Source organism: Aphanomyces invadans (genome assembly GCF_000520115.1).
Source record: "Aphanomyces invadans strain NJM9701 unplaced genomic scaffold supercont1.28, whole genome shotgun sequence".
NCBI classification, from domain to species: Eukaryota; Oomycota; class Saprolegniomycetes; order Saprolegniales; family Verrucalvaceae; genus Aphanomyces; species Aphanomyces invadans.
This window is the reverse complement of record NW_008580173.1, coordinates 389,535-411,177: the sequence shown is the minus strand read 5'-3', so window position 1 is coordinate 411,177 and position 21,643 is coordinate 389,535. Positions and strand designations below refer to the sequence as shown.

Sequence of the window (21,643 nt, the reverse complement as noted above, 5' to 3'; positions counted from 1 at the left end):
CGAGGGATTAGTACATACTAGTAGTACAGACGAGCGACAACGTGGGCCGAATCTGATTCCAGATAATTTGACTAGTATGTGGAGGAGGGATGACACTTCCTTTGGCCTCTTCCGTGGCCTCGGCGTTCCCGGTGCACCAGCGAATTTGTATGGAGTAGGGCCTCAGGAAGCCAAGCTAGATGCTCCGGGCAAGGCAGGGGGACATGTCCATTGGCGGAGCGACATGGATGTCATTGTCATTTTCACGGCCAAAATGGGAATCGCCGAGGCGCAGCTCGCGACGTCGTCGATGCACTCAAACGGTACACACCGGTCTTCGTCAGTCGGGGTCTTGACGTATGCGGCCGAGATGCCACAGTACTTCGTGGACTTCCTTGTCAAGGCAACGGGGCTGTCGCTGAGCGCGACGGCAAAGTACGAGTGGCGCCAGTTTGCACTGACAGGGTCTGTCCTCGACATTTTTTTGGCCGACAAGAAGACGCACTCGTTCCGTGCGTCCGAAGTCTCGATCCACTTCATGTCCGAGTGCTTTTATCGCCTCGACGCCAAGGGCAAGCGGCAGTTGGTCCTAAAAGTGCCATCGCGGTCCCGCTTGACCAAGTTTCAGCACGTGCTCCACCTGGCCGCGGCGACCACGACGTGGGTCCCGCCTGTCACCGACGTGCTGACGACTCTGGTCGGTGTGGCGACGGACATTGTCGAAGCGGACGCGTCGACGCCGTCCAAACTCGCCACGTCGACCGTCACGATCCGGGCGATTCAATCGCATGTGGCCGAAATGCATTCCATGTACCAGTTGCAAGCGTCGTGCTCGTCCATGGAGGAGCTCTACGACCACTTGCTGTCCATCGAAGCCGACTATTGCACGAACGTCAACTCAAACAACTTTGCACACACCGTGCACAAGCTGCACCCATTGCAATACGTTTGTTCCAAGGGCCGCCGGGATCTGTACCGCCAAGCGCTTCGCGACAAGTTGTCCGTGTGTCCTTACGTGTCGTGCGGCCATCCCATTCCCCTCAATATCATGTACAAGATCCACATCAAGTCGGAGGCGGTGCGTTGCGTGCGGTGCAACAACGTGCTATCTGTGGGAGCGTTCAAAATCGCTGCGTTCATCGCCGAGTCGCCGCAGTTTATCATCGACCACGAGCTCCGAAACAATCCGCAGTGTCTCGTCGTTCAGACGCCGGGAATGCCTGCGAACGGCAGCATCGAGTCGTTCATGAACGAGCTGCGGCGCCGCATGCGTGAGGCGTCTCCGAATGGTAGCCACGATGCCGTCGCGACGCTCCAGGCCCAGGTCGCGACCCAAGTCAAGAAGCACCTGACCAACGAAGTCGGGGCGTTCGAGATCGACCTCGTTCAGGCCATGATCCGGCAACTCGACTTTTGCAACAAAATGTGCCCAAACATGGAGTACTGGACCAACCCGGTCGTGCTCCACGCGTCCATCATTCGGTACCACAAGTTTATGCACCTCATGAAGATCAAAACGAACGAACATGCCATGCTCGTGCCGACGTCCGACATTGACTTGGTCTGGCACACGCACCAAAGCGACCCCGCCGCCTACGGCAACTTTTGCCGGTCTGCGATCGGTCGCCTGGTCAACCACGATGACACGATCGAGGGCGGCGACCTGCGCAAGGGATACGCCGACACGTTTGTGACGTGGTCCGAGCTATTTGACGAACCGTACTCGTCGTTCGCGCCGAGCTACAAGTCGTGGACGACCGAAAAAATCAACACGGCGATCAACCACCACTTTTTGAAGAAAAAGTGGCAAAAGCACGCGCGGGTCCCGTCCCGCGACTGCCGCTTCTTTGGTGTGGATGAATCGTTCGCCGTGGAAGCGCTGCCGTATGCGATGGCCGTGGTCGTCCCCGACGAAAAAGCCGTCGTGGCGTCCAAAACGCCAATTCCCGAAGCGCTATCTGTCTACATGGCGGTGATCGGAACACCCGTCATGGATGGCCGCGTGCGCTTGCAGTATTCTCGCCACAACTACCTGATGGAGGACGGCGGCCTCGGCTACGTCTATTACGGCGGATGCGGCGTCATGTTCTACGGCGGCTGCATGGGCATGTACGGACTTGGCATGCACGGCTACTATGGCGGGTGCGGTGCTGCTGGGTGTGCAGCTGGAGGCTGTGGCTCTGGTGGGTGTGGTGCCGGCTGTGGCGGTGGGTGCGGCGGCGGCTGCGGTGGTGGTTGTGGAGGTTAAACTCGCCAAATAATTTCCCGTGTTGGGAATGCATATTCAGGGCTGCCGTTTTCTTGGTTGAGTTGCGCGATCACAGGACTTTGATAAGCATGCCGCTGCTCGAACGATACTGCACAGGAACGAAGTCAACCGAGTTCATCTTCTAGTGCTGACGACTCCTTCACGATCTTACCATCGGACGACGATCTGGACCGGGTCAGCAATAAACGAGCCTCCAGCGGGAGAGGAAGACCAGCCCTAGAAACCATCACTATTGTCTTCACCATCAAACACGCGCCACTACATAACTACTACGTTTTTGTTTGGGGGCGAAGGCGATGCATTCCCCGAGCCCCTGTTGATCCCAGCACCGAACCCATACGAATCCATTCAAAGTACCAAGACCACCACCACAAGAGAAGAGGCCTGCATCATTCGGCGAGGGAGGCGCTCTCCCGAAGGCATACTGACTCGCAAAGTCATAACGATGAACGAGCACAGGTCCCTGCACGACAGACATGACATGCAGCATCCTACGAAAACGTACTCTGGGCTCGTGTTATGGGCAAGTGAAGCATTCCACTTGGCTCGTGTCAATGGGGCTTGCTTTGACGATGCCAAACAAATGTGCTGACCATGACAAGTGTGCATGATGTGGTTCTGCAGTCCGAGGTCGACGACCTCGTTCTGCAATGGGTACTTTGCGGCCAAGACCTTGGCGTGTGTAGTATCACTGGCACACGCATTTGCAAACCACCAACGTGTGTGTGAGAGCCAAAAGCTGCCCCATTCCCGCACGGATGTCTCCACCACATGCCACGACGACATGCAGGGAATGGCACTGGTATACTCGTATTGGTTAATGGCTTGTCGACAAGTCCCATCGAAGAGTATAGCCATGCGCTTGGCGAGATTCGCGTCCAGGTTGTGCCCAATGTTGTGCTGCTCTGCATGTCGATCGAGTGCATGTTCCTGTTCCCGACAAATGGGCTTGGCGAGGACATCCTGGGGCAGAATCGAATTTGTACAATTCCGCCAAGTCCACCGGATTGGCTAGAATCAGTCGAATTTTTGCCAGTCAATTTCAGTTAATTTTGTAGTCGGACCTACAATTGGTCAAAAACTATTGTCGAACCGTGGTATGAAAATACACTGGTGTAAAGATCATGTCGAGGCGGTTGGCATGTTGGGGGCTTTTTCCAGCATCATGTCCAACATCCGCGGCGGGGCGGTCTTTGATTTCCACCTGATGCACTCGGTGCCTGGCGTTTCTTTCAAAACGAACAACAGCATCGACATAACGTTGCATGCGTGGCGGCGAGCTTCGTCGTTGCGAACTTGGAGACTGTATGTGAGCCAGGTTTGGGGCAATCAAACTACTTCATGCCTGTGAGCGCATGCCACACCGCCGTGGCTGCTGCCCAAGCCCAACGACCAAGCGGGTCGGCCAGCCACGGTGTTTCGCCATCCAACTTGGAGCACACTCGAACGTCGCCCCTATGCCACATCGTGACAATGTGCTCGGCCAATCACATTCAAGTTGATGGGCACGAGCGCGGCGATGTTGAAGCCCATGAACAATGTTACCACCTATTGAATTGACTATGACAGGACAACGGCGAACGATCACTTTGCTTTAGGCACCATGACGGACAAGTTGGAGCAGCCAGACTATGTGCTGGCGAGCACACCGAAAGAAGACGGGTTGCTGAGTGACACCGCCGTGGCGACCCGTGCGCCGCAACTGGCCCCGTTCAAAGATTTGTTTCAGTTTGCTGACTCGACGGACATGGCGCTCATGGCAGTGGGCACGTTGTCGGCCATCGCGACCGGGTTCAGCCAGCCGCTTCAAATTGTGTTCTTTGGCGACCTCATCAACGCGTTTGGGTCGATCTCGAGCGATCGATTCAACGTCGCGATGTTCGACCGGCAGATCAACGACATCGTGTACAAGTTTCTCGGCGTTGCCGCCGCCGTCCTTGTGAGTGGGTTTGGACAAATTGCGTGCTGGTCAATCACGTCGTCTCGTCAAACCAAGCGGATGCGCGAAGCGTACGCGGCGTCCATTCTGCGCCAAGAGATTGGATGGTTTGACATGCACGAGCCGACGCAACTGGCTACCAACGTAGCCGACTCGACGCTGCTCGTCCAAGAAGGCATGGGACGTAAAGTCGGCGACGGCATCAACTTTGCTGCGATGGCCGCGGGCTCGATCGTCCTCGCATTCTACTACGGGTGGGAGCTGGCCCTGGTGCTCCTGGCATTCACTCCTCTCATGGGCGCCAGCGCATATTACATGTCCAGGACTATCACGGTGGCTGTCCACAGTGGTGTGACGTCGTATGCCGAGGCGGGCGGGATTGCCGAAGAGAGTTTGAGCAATATCAAGACCGTCCACATGTTCAACGCGATGGCGAGCATGGTGGAAAAGTACAAGGCCGCTCTTATGGTCACGCAAGCAGCGGGGGTGTCGAAAGGCATTGCCGTGGGGATCGGGACCGGCGTCATGTACCTCATCATGCTCTGCACGTACGCCCTGGGGATGTATTACGGCACGGTCAAGATAACCAACGACCAGCTCGGCGACGACGTGTGCACGGGCAGTCGTTGCTACGACGCAGGTCGCGTCATTACCGTGTTCTTTTGCGTCGTCATGGGGTCCATGGCCATCGGCCAAGCCGGCCCCAGCATTCAGGCCATCGCCACGGCGCGAACAGCAGCTTTTGATATCTTTGCGCTGCTTCGCCGGCCATCAACCGTCGATTCCACCTCAACTACGGGCGCTGTGCTGGACCACGTGCGTGGCGACATTGCGCTCGACAATGTCGAGTTCGCGTACCCGTCCCGCCCAGACGTACAAGTTTGTGCAGGATACACGTTGTCGATCCCGGCCGGTCAAACGATTGCCTTGGTCGGGGCGAGCGGGAGCGGCAAGTCGACGATTGTTGCGCTGCTCGAACGCTTTTACGACCCCACGAGTGGCCGCGTCTCGTTGGACGGCCACGATTTAAAGACGCTCAACGTCCCGTGGCTGCGGACACAGTTTGGACTGGTCGGCCAGGAACCGACGCTGTTTGCCGACACAATTGCTGCCAACATCCGCCATGGCAAGCCCACCGCAACGTTTGACGAAGTCGTCGATGCAGCCAAACAAGCCAACGCATACGACTTCATCATGACGTTTCCACTTGGGTTCGACACGCCCGTGGGTAATCAAGGCGCGCAGCTCAGCGGGGGCCAGAAGCAACGAATTGCCATCGCCCGTGCCATGATTAAGAACCCGGCGGTGCTGATCCTGGACGAAGCCACGAGTGCGTTGGACACGGAGAGCGAGCACATCGTGCAAGCGTCGCTCGACCAGTTGGTCGCGGCTCGCCAACGCACGACGATCGTGATTGCCCACCGGTTGTCAACCATTCGCCACGCTGATCGAATCGTCGTGCTGGAGGCAGGCCGCGTTGTCGAAGATGGTTCTCACGACGACCTGCTGCAGATTGATCACGGGCTGTACAAGGCACTCGTCCAGGCACAAGAGCACCGTGGCCCTTCCGTCGCCACAACCACGGTGCAGCCATCGCATCCACCCGTTGGAGCATCCATGGACCGCAATTTGATCGTGGACCAACCCTGTGATTCAAAGCAAGCCAACGTCCTAGACGGCCATGCATCCGTTCGCAGTCTTCCATCCGAAGCGTCGGACACGGCGGTGCCGATTTCAAGGGTCTGGCGGCTGAGTGCACCAGAGGGCTGGCACGTTGTACTTGGGTGCGTCGGGGCGGTGATGCACGGCAGTTTGTACCCCGTTTGGGGGGTTATTCTCACCAAGTGTACGATGGTCTTCTTCCGCGTGGACCGTGGCGTGGATGGCATGCGATCGGAAGCTCTCAAGTGGTCGTTGGGGTTTGTGTGCCTGGGATTCGCGATGTTGGTTGCAGTTATCGTCCAGAAGCATCAATTTTCAATCGTGTGCGAGCGCCTCACCACGCGCATCCGAGTGATGTGCTTTGGCGCGATGCTGCGCCAAGACATGGCCTGGTTCGACGACCCTCGCCATGCCCCCGGAGCCCTCACGACGTGCCTGGCCACCGATTCGATGGCCATTCAGACAATGACGGCGGAAACGTTGAATGCGATCTTGCTCAACGCGTCGACACTTGGGGTCGCGCTGGGGGTGTCGTTCTACTACAGCTGGCGGATGACGCTTGTCTTTCTTGCTGTAGTCCCCCTCATGGGCGTCGCCGCTACGCTTCAGATGCAAATGGAAACAGCTCAGACGGGCAAAGGCGACGCGAACGAAGGGGACGTCCAAGCGGGGGCGGTGCTCAGCGAGGCCATTCACGCGATTCGAACGGTCGCGGCATTCAACCTCGAAGACCGCACGCAACACGTGTACGCGACACAGCTGCAGCTCAGTGCGTCGCTGGACCGCAGGATGGGCTTTCGCGGCGGCGTGGCGTACTCGGTGGCGCAGTCGTCGGTGCTGTTTGCGATCGCAGCCGTGTTCTACTACGGCGGGTACCTCGTCCGCCACACGCTGTTGGACTTTGAAGGCATGTTTATGGTGCTCAACTCGATCTTGTTTTGCTCGCTCGGGGTCGGGATGGCGGCCCAAGCTCTCGGGGATGTGGGAAAAGCCAAGAAATCTATCGACCGCATCTTTTCCATTGTCGATCGGCATCCCTCCATCGACGCCGATGCGACGTCTGGTCATGTCTTGGAGCACGTGGACGGCGCCGTCGAATTTCAAAGCGTCGCGTTTCGATACCCCAGCCGGCCCGACAGTTCCATCTATTCGGACTACTCGTTGAAAATCGAAGCGGGGCAAACCGTGGCGTTGGTGGGGGGCAGCGGCAGCGGCAAGAGTACTGCGATCAACCTTCTCGAGCGATTCTACGACCCCTCTGCAGGATCGATCAAGTTGGACGGACATGACCTGACCTCGCTCAATGTGCACTCGTTGCGGAGCCACATCTCGCTGGTGAGCCAGGAGCCCGTCTTGTTTAGTGGGACCATTGGCAGCAACATCGCAACGGGTAAGCCGGGGGCGACGCAGGACGACATTGAAGATGCCGCGAAGAAAGCGAACGCGCACAACTTTATCATGCAGTTTCCAGACGGGTACAACACGGCTGTGGGTGATCGAGGGGTGCAAGTGTCGGGGGGTCAGAAGCAGCGCATTGCGTTGGCCCGCGCCATCATTCGCGACCCCGCGATTCTGTTGCTCGATGAAGCCACCAGCGCCCTCGACAACGAAAGCGAACGCATTGTCCAAGCGTCGCTCGACCGCCTCTTGCAAAGCAAGCGCCGGACCACCATTATCGTCGCCCACCGACTCTCTACGATTCGGCACGCCGACGTGATTGCTGTCGTGAACAACGGCGGGATCGCTGAACTTGGCACGCACGACCAGCTCGTGGCGATTCCCCAAGGCATTTACGCCAACCTGGTCGCACGCCAATTGCTTTCATGATACTGCTGCAGTGCCGAAACATCCAAAGAATTTAAACATTGCATTCCACTTCGTATTGTGTGGTGGTCGATCACGATGATGTCCTTCGTCCAGCCTTCTCTGTCATCCCAACGCATCACGACTTTGTACGCTTTTCAGGATGTAGCCTTTTCGGGGTGTAGCTGCCACACGCGGCCGAAGTGCCAACGGCTCCATGCATCAGGTCCATAGAGCACCCACGTCTACTCTGTAGCGAAACAGGATTGGTGTGTAAAACTACTCATCACAACGCCGCCGCTTCCATCGACGGCCGCGGCCCCCCAAGCCCTGCCTCGACGAAGCTCCCGTGGTTGTTCCAGCAACCTGAATCAAGTAGTGCCGCGAGGAGCGAAGTGCGGGATGCCTCGTGAAAGGCAAGGTGTCGGTGAGAGCCTGGGCTCGTTAGCATGCCCGTCGCTCGTCGATTGCTTTGACACGCGGAAGCGAAGCCACTTTGAACGAGGACGACACGGTAAATTGCACTTGAATGCGTCCCTGCGACTCGTCTGGACGACGCCGTACTGGTCAGTCACGCGCCGCCAAGTCGCCGTGCTGGCGCTCCCACGTGGGAGCCAGACAGTTGGTGGTGTGGGGCAGGTCCCTGTTTCTGTTCGACTGGCGAGTGCGTCGCCGTGTACAACACGACTCGATGCGCGATCCACGACCCCATATATCGGTGGCTCTTGGACGGAGCACCGGTGTTCTCGTTTCGGTGTTCAAGCTCTGCCGCGCGGTGCGAGCTTCTCGAAAAACTAGTCCTCTTCATGGCATGTCGGCCGGGGGATCTTCCTGAGCCTAACCCCGAACCAGATACGGCAATCGACGTGGGGCTTTCCACGTCAGTTCCCAGGAACCGCTCCACAACGAGGACGACGCCACAGTGTGTCGGACGGAGGAGAAAACGAACGATTTTGCTGCCGCTACTGGCCCCCGCAGTCGCCGCCTCTTAAATGAACCTGCGTGCCCCCAACCTTCATCCATGCATAGCGTACATGCATACCCCAAAGCCCAGTACATACCTGTGCAATCACTACTGCCAGGTTTGAATGTGACTTGTCTCTACAGAGTCAGCTAGCCAAAATCGAGATGAAGAGGGATGGGGCATGATATCTTTGGAAGCGCTACCGACATTTCCTACGCAACCCTTCACAACCATGTCCACAGATGTACACAAGCATGAAAGTGGGGATCCACCAGGACCCCCAGCTATGCACCCGTATCCAGCGGTCATCTCGGCACTCTAGCCCACTGCCATTCCCCCGAATCCAGTCGTCACATTTCAGGCAAGTCCCTGCCCCCTCGCAACCTCAGGGGGCTGGCCCCCAGCGTATCCATGTCCATGCAAAAGGCGAGTGAACAGTCACTTCGTACAAATCATGACGTTGCTAAGGATTCGTCCCAACTTGCGACATGTTCGTCTGTGATAGGAGGCAGTTGGAACCGCCTTAACCAGGTGAATTGGTCATCCAAATATACCCCGAAACGGATCGAGTAGATACCCCACGTGAGGATGCCAAAGGTCCATGCCGTCGTGTGTGGGCCACGGACATCGACGGTCGGGCAGAAGCATTACAAGATCGTGTTGAACAGGCTTTCCGTCCTGTGGGGGATCGTGTTTTCGATCAACCTGACCATCATGGTACGGTCGTTGCGCATGGTTCATGCGCCCCCACTGACATGCATGTTGCTCGCAGCCGATGAAAGCGTACTGGACCGAGTATTTTCCGTGGACGATGCCACCCCCGCCTGTGCTAGGCGGCGCCGACGCGGTCGACTCGTTCCGAGCAAATACGTCCGCCTTCCTCCAACATGTGTACAACGCGACGACGTTTCCAGATTCGGCTGGCGCGTTCCTCCGGGATCGGGCAAGCCCTACGTACGCAGTGCGGTACAAACTCACGATGCCGTCGTCGGTGCCCACGTCCAAGTGCCTTGCCGTGGTTCTGTCGTTCCCTGGGCAGCTCTACTTTGGTCGAGGCGTCCGCGACTTCATTTGTGCGTTTGCACGATTGAACCAGTCGGCCCAAGTGAACCACGCCTCCACCAGGACAGAGTGCCAGCACGAGTACTTGCTCGGACAACCCATTGCCGAAGGGTGCATCTGGCTCGTCCCCCCGACCGACGACGCGACGATGACATTTCACGTGTACTTTGCACGGGTCGAACTCCAAGGGCCGGCGTACAACTGGTTCAAGTTTGCCTTTCGGGCGAGCCTGTCCGTGATCATTGTGTACCTTGTCTGGAGCATGTACTTTGTGCATTATCGTCCGTTGATGGCCAACTTGAAGCAATTTGGGGTGGACGACGGCGCTTCGTCGTCGATCGTCACGTTCGAAGTGTTTGTGGGCGACCCCACGTCAGTAGTGCTCAGCCATCCGTTGGTGTCGCTCGTGTTTGTATGGGACGTGTGGCTAAGCCCGGTTTACTTTGGCCTGGCGACGATTCGTGTGAGCCAGACGTACGAATGGTGGGTGTTCTTTCTGGGAGCGCTGTACGGCTCGCGAACGGTATGGCCGCCTCCACCCCACAAATACATCGTCTGAGGAAGAGGATGCGGTCTCCAGATGTGGTTTGCATACTTTACGATGCGATACGCGACGTTTTTAATCAAGCGATGGCGTGTCGAGCACTGGTTTGCAGCCGTGGACCCTGGGCTCGTGGCCCTGGCAAGCGTGGTGTTCTCCGGCCCGATGATGTGGGTCATCGCCAACACGTCCCTCGCCACGTACTTTTACTTTGCGTGGTCGATCTTTGAGTCGATCGACGTGACTACTCACGTGTGCATGTCGATCGAAACGTTTCCAGGTGAGTGGCGCCGTAACCAGTACAGAGCGTTTGACGGGACGTCGTAGGAGCGGTCTCGGCTGTCCTCATGGTGTCGTCGTTCCCATTTGCGTACTCGGTGCTTGTCCGGTGCATGACAAGGACGATTCCCAGCGACCACCGTACGTCCTGCTGTCGCACACTTGCACCACAACACCAGTGCATCCATCGTGTGGTTCTTGCAGGCTCGGCGCTGCGGTACGCGTGCAGCTCGTACAACGATTTAAAGCAGCAACTGTTGATGCAGCTGCACTTGGACCGATCCGTCATGACGCGCGATCTGTCGTCCAACGATGCCGTCGACCAAATCGGCGGGTCCGTCTACGCCTTCATGGACCACCATCCCAAAGCCAAGCGGCTGCCGCTCTTTAGTTTGCGTGGATCCGACTGCTTCATTTTGTGTTTTGACAGCAAAGCCACAATCGTCAAGAAGCTGCGGCTAACGTTGGTGGACTGCTTGGACGTGCGTCCTCCGCCGCGCACATGTTGCCACAAAACAGCTTCGTTGCCCACCAAGAGGACACCTGTGGCTCACCCCACCGGCGACCTTGGTAGCGCCATCGCCACCTGTCCCCTGGACCACCCGCAGCAAACATTTTGCGTGGTTAACCAACACATTTGCCCTGACGTGTACGCCACAGCGCCAACGGTTGTCCATCTCGGCGCGTCACGATGCAAGTGGGTACTTTAGCCCGATCGAACCACTGAACTCGCAACGCGCCGCCCAACCATCCAAAACCATCGACCAAACGTGAGCTGCACAGTAGGCCGGCAAAAGGTTCATCGACTATGATACATGGCAATAGCGACAAGAGGTCAGTCTAGGATGACACCATTGGCACTGCAATGCACATGTCCTGGTTGCGCGCCGACGGGCACATGTCATTTTCGATGACCAAGAACGAGTTCGACAGTGCACTGACTGTCCTACCGCGCGTTAATCTGCCGAGGAATATGTCGAGCGCGTTTTGGGATGGAGTATGTCGACTCCATTTTGGCCACACACCATGCACATCGTCCACAGCCTCGCGCTGTCATGCCGAGGCATGGATACGGAACCACCGGCGACTCTGCCAACCGCCGCGAAAGTGCAGATACGATGGGACCAGTGTCCCGAGAACATTCGGCGTGAACGGAGTCAGAGCTTGTTGTGGACGCCCACGGCGCTCCAACAACGTTGCGGATGCACGCAGTTTGGTGCACCTCGCTGCATCGGTGATGTGTCGAAACTTGTACTTGTCCTATCAAGCCCCGAGCGGCTTCTACGACTGTGAATGCGCTGCCACTCTTGCACGATCTTGGCTGCGTCACACTGGCAGCTCACTCGGCCAACATCGCCCTGGGTGCCGTCGACATATGAGCTCATGATTCCTTGGCCCGTGACACCTGTGTTGGGTTATAGAGGAAGGGCTCGCGTAGTGTTCGCGTTTTCTACCGCCGGCCGAACACGTGAAGCTGTGTATGATGGCCCATCACACTCGATCGATTGTCGACAAACGGGTCAAACTTCGTGCAATCTGTGCGGGAACGACAGCGGCAAAACATCGGGTGGATCTGTTGTCGACCCGTCGTTTGGACTCTTGGCGTGGCTTTCCTTGTTGAGTGCGTGCGGAGCCACTGCGACGTCGTGCGGTTTGAAGTCGTCGATGCCGTCCAAATGACTATGACGGCCGTGTCGGGAGTGCCCCTGCCAGGTCTATGTCAAGCCAACTGGCACAAGATGCTTGAACGATCGCAATCGATGTGCGTTGTGGACCGGGGCACTTTTCGACGGCGCTGCTGGCCGTCGAAGTCGTTGAAACGTCACAATTTTCGTGCATCGGGCCGTCAGTCAAGGGTCAGTGTGGTTGCTTTGAATCGGGGGCGAGCGTCTCGCTGGCCGTGGACAAGATGCCGCCGCCGTACCATCCCAAGCCTCTTGGATACACAAATGAAGACGACGTACAATCGCTTCATCTGTGGAACGAGATCTGCACGACGCGACCAAGGAATGGTCACTCGGTGAATACCAACTCGGGAACCATCGACGGTTTGAGTGGCGTTCGTCATGTTCGGCGGTGCAGCATGCCCGACGAATTCATTCCCCCTGCATGGCTGTAGTAACCAACATGCTGAAGCAACGTGGTCGAGAAGGCGTCGAGAAGGCAAAGCTAAGGTCGAGACAGCAGGTGGCATTAGGACGGAGCTGTGGCATTTGACAAGTGCCTCGGCCGAAAGGCGTTCTCTCTTCAATTAATCCCAAGTCACAAACTACATTCAACACACCAAGCGAACTTGTCTGCTTTGGTTGGGAATCGACACAATGCCATGACCCTGCGAACGTTGTGCAGACTGCGCGAATCCGACCGACCATCGTCCTCCGACAATGCTCTCTACCCTCCTCACGGCTGTCCCAGGTCGGGAAGGCCTTTCCAGTGCGGTTTGCAACAATTTGCCAATGGTGCTCGGATCGGATCATGGGTTTCCCTCGAGTATGTAAAGTGTACTCGTTGACTGCGTCGACAAGATCCATCTCCGTCCATCCGAAATGCACCGTCCACCACACACAGCGGTGTGGACGAATGCGCCGCCTAGCGATTGTTGGCGTGCAAGGATGGTTACCAGCTGTGATAGCAACTCAAGTAAGCTCGTGGTAGAACCGTTGGTGTGGGTGAAAAGTGTACGATCGGCGTGTATAGTCGGCATATTTCCTTGTTCCTGTGAATCTAGGCCGTGGAAAATGTCGGTTTGGCGTCCAAAATGAGAGCACACAGGCGCGGCACTGCGTCGGCGCTTTCTTTCGAAACAAACAATCCCAGGTCGCGTGCTTTGCCTTGGATGTCCTTGTCGTTTCGAAGCACCTTGTGCACGGCACTGCCAACGTACTTGGCCGACACAAATTGCTTCTTGCTGACGGTGCACGGCGCCACGCCCAGCTGCACCAACACACTCGCGTTGTAGAACTGATCGATGCCGACAGGACAGGGCAGCTGCGGAATCCCTAGAACGACCCGACACAGTCAGATCCATGCGAATGTCTGGTGTGGTAGGAACGCCTACCGCTGCGCAAGGCAGCGCCAATCGTGCCAAGCCCGGCGTGATGCACGAGGCAGCTCATCTGCGGAAACAGCCATGTGTGCGAGATCGATCCTGTTTCGATATACACCGTGTCTGCGTGTGCGTCAGCGAGGTCTTTCGAGCTCTCTTGGTCGAGTGACGACCATCCTGCCGCCAGCACTGCGCGGCAGCCGGCAATTTTCGACACGTCGATTGCAAACTGCAGCAATTCGCGGGGCTTCAAAGTTGGCATGCTGCCAAATCCAATGTAAATCACAGGGGTCGAGTTTGCGACGAGAAAGGCCTACGTCGAGACGGACTCGTCAGATCAAAAAATGGATTGCAAGTTGTGCCTTCAAAGGCTCGGGCTCGGGTTGGGCCATGATGGGGAAGACAAAGCCAGCGTACGCGACTTTTCCAGGTGCGTAATCGGTCGGGATTTCGTGCTGTGGGCCCGAGAATAGCAATGAACACGCTTGGAGTTGCACGATGGAGTCGTTGGTGAGGAGGGCGTCGAGGACACCGTACGCTGACGTGACGGGGGCGAGCTTGAGCTGCTGTGTCCGCCACGCATTGATGTGGTCCCGCTTGCCGCCCCACAACTTGGACCAGATGAAATAATGCGTCCACTTGTTGACAGCTCCAAACCACGACCCGACAAACGCTTGCATCATGCCATGGGGGTATGCGGTGGTGGGGAGGTTGAATCCGCCAAAGAAGAGCGGCACCCACGTCGCGTTCAAGGACTCTGCGACCGCGTACGACTCGTCAGCACAGAGCGGTCCGGACACGATGATGTCGGCGCCTTGCAGCGCCGGCACGTACGACGCCAACACGGCTGCTTTGTCCGATCGACTGCTCCACTCCTCCATCAACCCGATGAGTTGCACCACGTTTGCCTTGCGAAATCGATCGTGAAAGTCGTCGTGGAAGAGAAGACCGCAAAAGTCGCCTTCAAGCGGTCGAAACGCGAGCCCAAACTCGTGCGTGATGAGCGATTCGAGCCGTCGATCCGACGCGACGCTGACAGTGTGGCCTTGGGCGGCAAGGGCCTGGCCCACAATGCACAGGGGCTGGACGTCGCCTCGCGTCCCGACCGACACAAATACGATGTTCTTGGACGCCATCGCCTCCGCCACTTTGTCCAGCGATGCGAACAACGAAAGTGGCCGATATCGCACGGTTCAACTTGAATTTATTTTTTGCACGCAAACACGACGAAATTTTTACTCAACGTGACGACGACTTTTCCGTTTCTAATGGTCACACGGTGATGAAACTTCATTTTCTTTCAACATCTCTTCGTGAGACTCGGAACAATTCGTGGTTCGAAATTCGAATGCAGCTCCCTCGTGAGAGTCGAGCCCCGTTGTTCGCCTCCCGTGCTCTGTCACTCCCACCGCGATCACGTTGTCTTGCACGTGTTCCTCCACTGAATATACACACTTGACTGCGCTGCGGCGACATCCTTGAGACTGCACATGGTCCCCTTTCAAAACGGGGATAATTTTCTATTCGACCGTGTAGATTTGGCCTTGGTTCGAACCACCCCATCGGCGCATTTCCATGTAGTAAGGGCAAGCCATTCCATTCATCCTGCCGGCTTGGGATACGTGCCTTTCAGTGGTTAGCGGCAGCTCGCCGCCACCGCTGATGCAACGTAATTCGAGCTGGACAAGGATCCCAGTCGTGGGAGAGTTGGCGTCTTGGTTTCGACGCTCGTAAGCTAATTCTGGGAAAGGCAATATTTTCAGCATTTCAGCACGACCTGGAAGAACGTGCTCGAATCAAATTCACTGCTGAATAATCCGCAAAAAAGATCAGCCAATCAATTTTTTCTAAGTTAGCTACGTATTAATTCAAATATACATTAGCACCCATGAAGGCATAGCCGATCATCACTTGGGCGGGGGCTTTGGTTCCTTCGTCATGGTGGCGCGAATCGTGTTGTAGCTCGCTCCACAGAATCCTGTTGCCGTCATGAAGGGAATGAATCCGACCTGCTTGTGAGTGGATATGAACCGTACTCCATGGGGGCGTGGTAAGTTGCCGTGACTGGTAGCACTACTGCGCCACGACTCTCCGATCTCAACGCAGCGGTCACAGGGGACGCCGCCCGATCGCACGAGCTATAAGAAAATCCCGGGAACTGAACGTCTGGGTCCAGGCTTCACTTTAAACAGGGCAAGGCAGCGCGATGTGGGTGACGTCCAATGTGAAGACACAAAATTACTTTGGATGCTGCTATCTAAAAAGCACGCGCCCTTTCCCGCAGTAGGTAACACGCCGTTGCCATCCCCCGTTGTCATTCGAGGAGGTTGTGTTGTGCGGTCGCCCCAGCGTTCAGTCCTATAGTGCTGTTCGTGCCTGTGGTCTTCACCCCATGCCTCCCCCCTTCGGCAAACCTCTCGCGAGAGCTCTCTGCACGACGCAAGACGATGCCTCAACGAATGTGAAGCTGATTAACCGAGTGTCGTTTTTCGAGTATGTCGATCATACATCTATGTGCTGGTCCCAACGGCTCGCGGACAACTCGCCTCCATTTCCTTCTGTGGTGTCACACCACGGTGGGCAGAAAAAGTCGAAACGAATGTTTGGCAGCACGGTCGAAACACGCAAAAGAACGTTAGCGGATGCGGCTGTACGTCATCGATCGGCGGCGAGACGTGGTGGTTGCAAATACCATGACGATGACACCAAGAGCAACGACGATTGCGTACGGAGCAAAGGCCGTGACCATGGGGCCATGGGCCTTGGCGTTCAAGACAGACGGGTGGTCGCCATCTCGCACTACCAGCATACCGTCGTCAACGCATGCTTTCGACAGTTGTGAAGAATCCACGCACCTGGTTGCTCCAACGACGTGACGTCGCCCGTGTCGGGAATCGGATGCTTGACTGCCTTGGCCTTGTTGTACGGGCGGATGCCCCAAATCGATCCGCCGTACGCCGGGCTCTCGTCCCACACTAGATCTTCTTCGCCAATCTCGGGATCGACAAAGGTGCAGTCGGCTTCGATGCCAAGGTTGTTGATGCCTCGAACAATGCGAAAGAAGCCGTTCTCGCCCCAGTACCTAGACACACGACATGACCCGCCGTCCATCGGGAACACGCGCGACTACATACGAGCCCCACGAGTTGCGGACACGCCAGAACTTGACCCCGTTTTCTTCGCCCCACCCGACAATCTCGACGTCATGGTCGATGTCCATAAAGTCGGTCGTGTCGTGGAAAATCCCCGCCGTGTAATTGTACGAAAAGCCATCGCTGCACGCGACGCCGCACGTGATCGGTCCACGCAGAAGCTCCTGGAGCATCGCGTGCTCGCCGCGAAGGGTTCCAAACGACTTGGCGCGGTACCGAATCATCTTGGTCACGGGAAAGCATGTCGCGTTGAGCGGCAGCTCCGGTGTGTACATGCAACTAAACAAAAGGCGTTGTCAGACCATCATCGTCGCAAAGGACTTTGGCCAAGTCCGATCGAGTAGCTCTCGACATTGTGAACACATCGCAAGGGCAAGATGACGGACGTACTTCATGCAATAGCCTTCCGGCGGACACGTTCCGTTCGTCCCGTTGTACTTTGTGTAGTCCGTTGCATTGTAGGGCAAGCACGTTTCATCCGGGAGCCCGTAGTCTTGCATAAATCGCCACACGTCGATGGCCTCGCCGCCGTCGCACCCCGCCGAGTAGTTGTGGCCGGGCGCGCAGTTGAGAAAGCTCTGACGGCCGAGCGTCACGTCAGCGCCGGTGAATCCCTTTTGTTTGTGCAGAATCTTGATGCGGTCCTGGGCCGCCGAAAGCGCACCGTGGAGATAGCAGCTCCCGCAGTATTGTGGAATGTGCTGGTTCCACGACGGCCCGCAGAACCCTTGCTCGCACCAGTCAAACGATTTCGGAAACACGGTGTCGATTTCATGGCGTTGGTGGGCCGTCGGCGGCGGGACAGGGTCGCGAGCCGGGTGCAAGTGCTCGCGGCCGTTCATCGTGCGCGTGCAGCACGTTGGGCCACCCTTGTGCGCGGGATACGCCGCGGCTCCATCTATCCAAAGTGCTGCAACGACGCCGACCAGTTCTAGCTTCATCGTGTGTTGAAATCCGAAATGATGTCGATAGGCCATGGATGCGCGATCTTGTGCTTGTATCGAGGGGCAAACGGTGTCGATCTCCTGACAAGTTTTATACTACAACGTGTTTAGCGCTTGGGTCGCCAAAACAAACGTTTGAGATCGCGGCGGGGGCGAGCATGTCACAATCGATATCGGCACACATGAACGGCAAAGCGCTTTAATGCCCCCCCCTACACAAACTCTGATGGCGGAACTACGTCCACTTGCGACGTTGTCGTGTCCTGTTGAGCGCACGTCGATCCACGCCCTTTCGCTGACGCTAATGCAAGGATGGTCACACGTCCATCAACCAAAAAAGGTCGTGCGTGTATCAAATGGCTGGAATGCGACGAATGTATCGATCGCACACGCTGTCGCCGCTGCTACAGTCTCTGCGCCCCACCCAGACCCAAACACGTCAAGGCCAACAGCCACCCGCACTATATGTCGCCTCTCGACTTCGATATTGATCCCACTAAAACGCCTTGTTCAACCCCGTTAAAGTCAACGGAGAGTCCGGTTATTATCCGGACACGTCGCTTGGTTGGTTGGCTGACCAGGCATCCGGTTAGGTTTTGGCCATGGCCACCAAACTTGATCTGGCGAAAAATGGACGCGTTTTTTGCGAGGGCGAATGCGGCGGCCGGTCCGTCCTTCTGCAAGCATTGCGGATCCATCTTGGACTTGCCAGAAACCAACTCAATCGTGTGCTCGTCGTGCGGCTTCACGTGCCGGTATACAGGTATAGTCGCAAGAGGGGCCGGTTGTGGGCTCACCGTGCGTGCCAGACTTGCCGTCGCTGACCACGATCACGTACAGCCAAGACCGACCGGAACCCAAGTGGGTCAAGGAAAATGTCCAGTCCCAAGAAGTCACGGGTCCATCGCGCGCCACGGTACGATGGGGGGATGAAAGTTTTTTCATGGGTGTTCATCACGACCGTGCGCTGTGGTAGGTGGAGGAAACGTGTCCAAAGTGTGGCCATCCTGAAATGGAATTCTACACGCTGCAGCTCCGATCGGCAGACGAAGGGCAAACGGTCTTTTACGAGTGCAAGAAGTGCGGCCACAGATACTCCGTCAACACATAACGCAGCACCGGTCGCAACCAACATCCAACCCTCGAATGCAAACGATTTTGCCATTTTTCCCATCGCACTTGTGCAGTTCAGACTTCCCTGCACGGCGGGATCGCGTTGAAGTAGCTGGAACAGCCCATTGTACGATTCCACGTGAAAAGTGGACTGCCCACGCGCTCCGACATGTGGTCGACAGCGCTACTTCCGCTTGCCACAGGTTGTTGGCGGTGACGCTGCTGGAGAGACTCAAAGACATGGCCTCGATTTGGACATACTCGTGTGATGCACTGGAATGGAACTGGAGCGTTGGGTATCCGAGTTGGACATAGATAGCGTTTGATGGAGCCCGTTCTGGGGTGTCTCTGCATGACTCGATTGCACCCGGATGCCAAAACGATGCGGCATCCGCCCAGCGGTCTCACACACGATTTCCTCCGTGAATGACTCGAAGGCGCTCGACCGAACCAGTCCTCACACTTGCGACAATGCGGACGGGGCTACCGGCAGCTAGACATGTTCTCGAACGTCGTTTAGGGTGTGGATTTTAAAAACGTCGGTTTTGTTTCGACGATGCGTTCGCACAGCCGTGGCAGCGCATCGTGGCTCTCTTTGGCCACAAACTCGCCCATGGCCCGCGCCGTCATTTGAATGCTGTTGTCGTCCCGAAGTACCCGTTGGACAACGGTCGCGACGTACTTGGCGGTTAACTTGGTCTTGGAAATCGAGCACGGAGCAACCCCCAAGTCCACGAGCACCTGTGCGTGGTGGAACTGGTCCATAAATTTGGGGCACGGAATTTGAGGGACCCCTACGATATCGCACGAGTGCGTGTTAGGTCGACTGCAAGGGGGCCACTGTCAGAATGCACTGGATGACGCACCGCTTCGCAACCCTGCGGCACACGTCCCGAGCCCTGCGTGGTGCAGGAGGCAACGCATTTGCGGAAACAACCACGTGTGCGAAATCGAACCGCTTTCCACGTACACGACGTCCGCATGCGCTTCCGCCAGCACTTTGCACTCGTCCAGCAATGACCACCCCGCAGCCAGCACGCATCGGGTGCTTGTCAGTTTGCACACGTCGATGGCAAAGTGCAGCAAGGCCAACGGCTGCAGCGCTGGCATGCTGCCAAATCCAATGTAGATGACGGGCGTGTCGCTCTGGCGCAAGAACACCTAATGACGTACGACCATGCCGGTTTGGCGATCCGCTCGTCAGCGGCGGTGTCTACGTACTCTTAACGGCTCCGGTTCGGGTTGCGGCGTTGACGGGTACAAAAAGCCCGTGTACACAACTTTTCCTGCTGCAAAATCGAGTGGCACACGCCGCTTCGGGCCTGCAAACAGCACCGAGCACGCTTGGTACATGACGATGCTGTCGTTTGTCAACACAGTGTCCCGTAGCCCGAACGAGCTCGTGATGGGCGGCAGGTGCAGCGTGTGCTGTCGCCATTCGTTGATGGTCACGCGCTGCTGTTGCCACACTTGGTTCCACACGACGGAATGTGTCCACTTGTTGATCGAGCCGAACCAGCTTCCCGTAAAGTCTTGCAGCATCCACTGGGGAAACTCGGACGTTGGGAGGTGGATGTGGCCCAGGAAAAGCGGGATCCACGTCGCGCCGATGGCTTCCGCAACCGAATACGACTCGGCCGTGCTGATCGGCCCGCCGATCACGATGTCGGCGCCGTGCAACGCCGCCACGTACGACGCGTAAATGTCTCGCTTGTCAAACCTTTCGTTCCACTGGTGCATCAAGTGGTAGAACCCGAGCACTTTGGCAGTGCGAAGCTTGGCTTGGTACCCCTCGTCGAAGAAACACCCCATCATGTCCCCTACGATCGGGCGATACGGCAACTTGAACTCGGTCGTGACGAGAGCCTCGAGGCGCTTCTCGCATGCAACCGTCACGTTATGGCCCAACGCGGCGAGCGCAGCCCCGACGACACAGTATGGCTGGACGTCGCCGCGGGTCCCCACCGACACGATCACAATGTTCTTGGGCGTGTCGTGCAGCCCCATGCCAGTCTACCAGCCCACTCGTTTTCAACTGAACGACAGCCAGCAGGGACCATGCGGCAAACGACCAGCACGGTGTAGACCACCTGATCTGATTTGGTCAGAGAAAGGTCGTGAGTGGACGGCATCGCCAGTCTCAGATACGCAGGTTTATAGATACAGCACAGATCGGGTTGCTCGAACAACTGTACAGCAGCGGCAACGTCGTCGTCCGGTGAGTGTCAGCGTCGACGGGCGCCAGCTTCGTCCGTGGTGCTCGGTCTGTTATGTTTCACACTCTTTAGTCGCGATGGCCATGACCGAGAGCTAGCGCGAAGCTTGAGAAGTGTGCACGGGTGGACTACATGTTTGGATTTAGGTGCGGACCACTGCACCCCCCGACGCACGTCACCACGAACCGAACGGCATGCTTCATGTCTTGTCAACGAGTTGGTGGTGGCTGTGCAGCCGTAGTGCAGTGGTTCGGCAAAGGTTGAGAAGTTTACCGCTGCACAATTCGGCAGCGGGCGTTGTACTGCGGTGAAAGGCGTCCGCGCTGAGCGTGAAATGGTTGCAGCGTGCAAGCACAACGTCCGTGGCAACGACGCGGACTTTGCACCGTAACCAGCGAAAAGAAGTCTGTGCGGGTGCTGTTGCATGGACGGGAATCTGTACTTCCAAACCAGCGACCGACACCGCTTCGAGGAATGGACTTTGGGGCATGTGCCGTACCGTTGTCAGCACGAATGAAAGGCTCGGCGTGACCTTGGCTGTGCTCGCGATGAAATGTGTCACCCGCGAACGTGCGTCCGCTTCCAACAGTCTCATACAGACCAACGAACAAACGTCCTGAAGCATGCATGCCCACACCCACCGGCCAACCCTCGATCACTCGTTGTAGTCACGG

The 21,643-nt window shown here is 57.0% G+C and overlaps 7 protein-coding genes across 7 annotated transcripts; 4 read left to right on the top strand and 3 right to left on the bottom strand.

Moving 5' to 3' along the window:
- Positions 1-223: 223 nt before the first annotated feature.
- On the top strand, positions 224-2,503 carry H310_10880 (hypothetical protein; the record flags this gene model as incomplete). The annotated part of the gene is made up of 1 exon (XM_008877365.1): positions 224-2,503. The coding sequence occupies one exon, from the start codon at positions 224-226 to the stop codon at positions 2,225-2,227; it is 2,004 nt and encodes a 667-aa protein (XP_008875587.1). The 3' UTR covers positions 2,228-2,503.
- Positions 2,504-3,804: 1,301 nt separating this feature from the next.
- Positions 3,805-7,784, top strand: H310_10879 (hypothetical protein). The gene has a single exon (XM_008877364.1). It carries the CDS (start codon positions 3,852-3,854, stop codon positions 7,674-7,676), a length of 3,825 nt encoding a protein of 1,274 aa, XP_008875586.1. The 5' UTR covers positions 3,805-3,851; the 3' UTR covers positions 7,677-7,784.
- Positions 7,785-9,172: 1,388 nt separating this feature from the next.
- H310_10878 (hypothetical protein) lies at positions 9,173-11,431 on the top strand. The gene is made up of 5 exons (XM_008877363.1): positions 9,173-9,333; positions 9,389-10,201; positions 10,259-10,499; positions 10,547-10,639; positions 10,703-11,431. Exons 1-5 carry the CDS (start codon positions 9,205-9,207, stop codon positions 11,206-11,208), a joined length of 1,782 nt encoding a protein of 593 aa, XP_008875585.1. The 5' UTR covers positions 9,173-9,204; the 3' UTR covers positions 11,209-11,431.
- Positions 11,432-13,158: 1,727 nt separating this feature from the next.
- On the bottom strand, positions 13,159-14,759 carry H310_10877 (hypothetical protein). The gene is made up of 3 exons (XM_008877362.1): positions 13,907-14,759; positions 13,557-13,857; positions 13,159-13,497 (listed from the first exon to the last, which is right to left on the bottom strand). Exons 1-3 carry the CDS (start codon positions 14,678-14,680, stop codon positions 13,223-13,225), a joined length of 1,350 nt encoding a protein of 449 aa, XP_008875584.1. The 5' UTR covers positions 14,681-14,759; the 3' UTR covers positions 13,159-13,222.
- A 1,230-nt stretch (positions 14,760-15,989) lies between these two features.
- H310_10876 (hypothetical protein) lies at positions 15,990-17,645 on the bottom strand. The gene is made up of 4 exons (XM_008877361.1): positions 17,087-17,645; positions 16,679-16,975; positions 16,400-16,626; positions 15,990-16,343 (listed from the first exon to the last, which is right to left on the bottom strand). Exons 1-4 carry the CDS (start codon positions 17,635-17,637, stop codon positions 16,180-16,182), a joined length of 1,239 nt encoding a protein of 412 aa, XP_008875583.1. The 5' UTR covers positions 17,638-17,645; the 3' UTR covers positions 15,990-16,179.
- A 602-nt stretch (positions 17,646-18,247) lies between these two features.
- Positions 18,248-18,813, top strand: H310_10875 (hypothetical protein). The gene is made up of 3 exons (XM_008877360.1): positions 18,248-18,403; positions 18,450-18,556; positions 18,617-18,813. Exons 1-3 carry the CDS (start codon positions 18,271-18,273, stop codon positions 18,749-18,751), a joined length of 375 nt encoding a protein of 124 aa, XP_008875582.1. The 5' UTR covers positions 18,248-18,270; the 3' UTR covers positions 18,752-18,813.
- A 405-nt stretch (positions 18,814-19,218) lies between these two features.
- H310_10874 (hypothetical protein) lies at positions 19,219-20,863 on the bottom strand. The gene is made up of 3 exons (XM_008877359.1): positions 19,975-20,863; positions 19,620-19,914; positions 19,219-19,547 (listed from the first exon to the last, which is right to left on the bottom strand). The coding sequence occupies exons 1-3, from the start codon at positions 20,758-20,760 to the stop codon at positions 19,270-19,272; spliced, it is 1,359 nt and encodes a 452-aa protein (XP_008875581.1). The 5' UTR covers positions 20,761-20,863; the 3' UTR covers positions 19,219-19,269.
- Between the last annotated feature and the right edge of the window lie 780 nt (positions 20,864-21,643).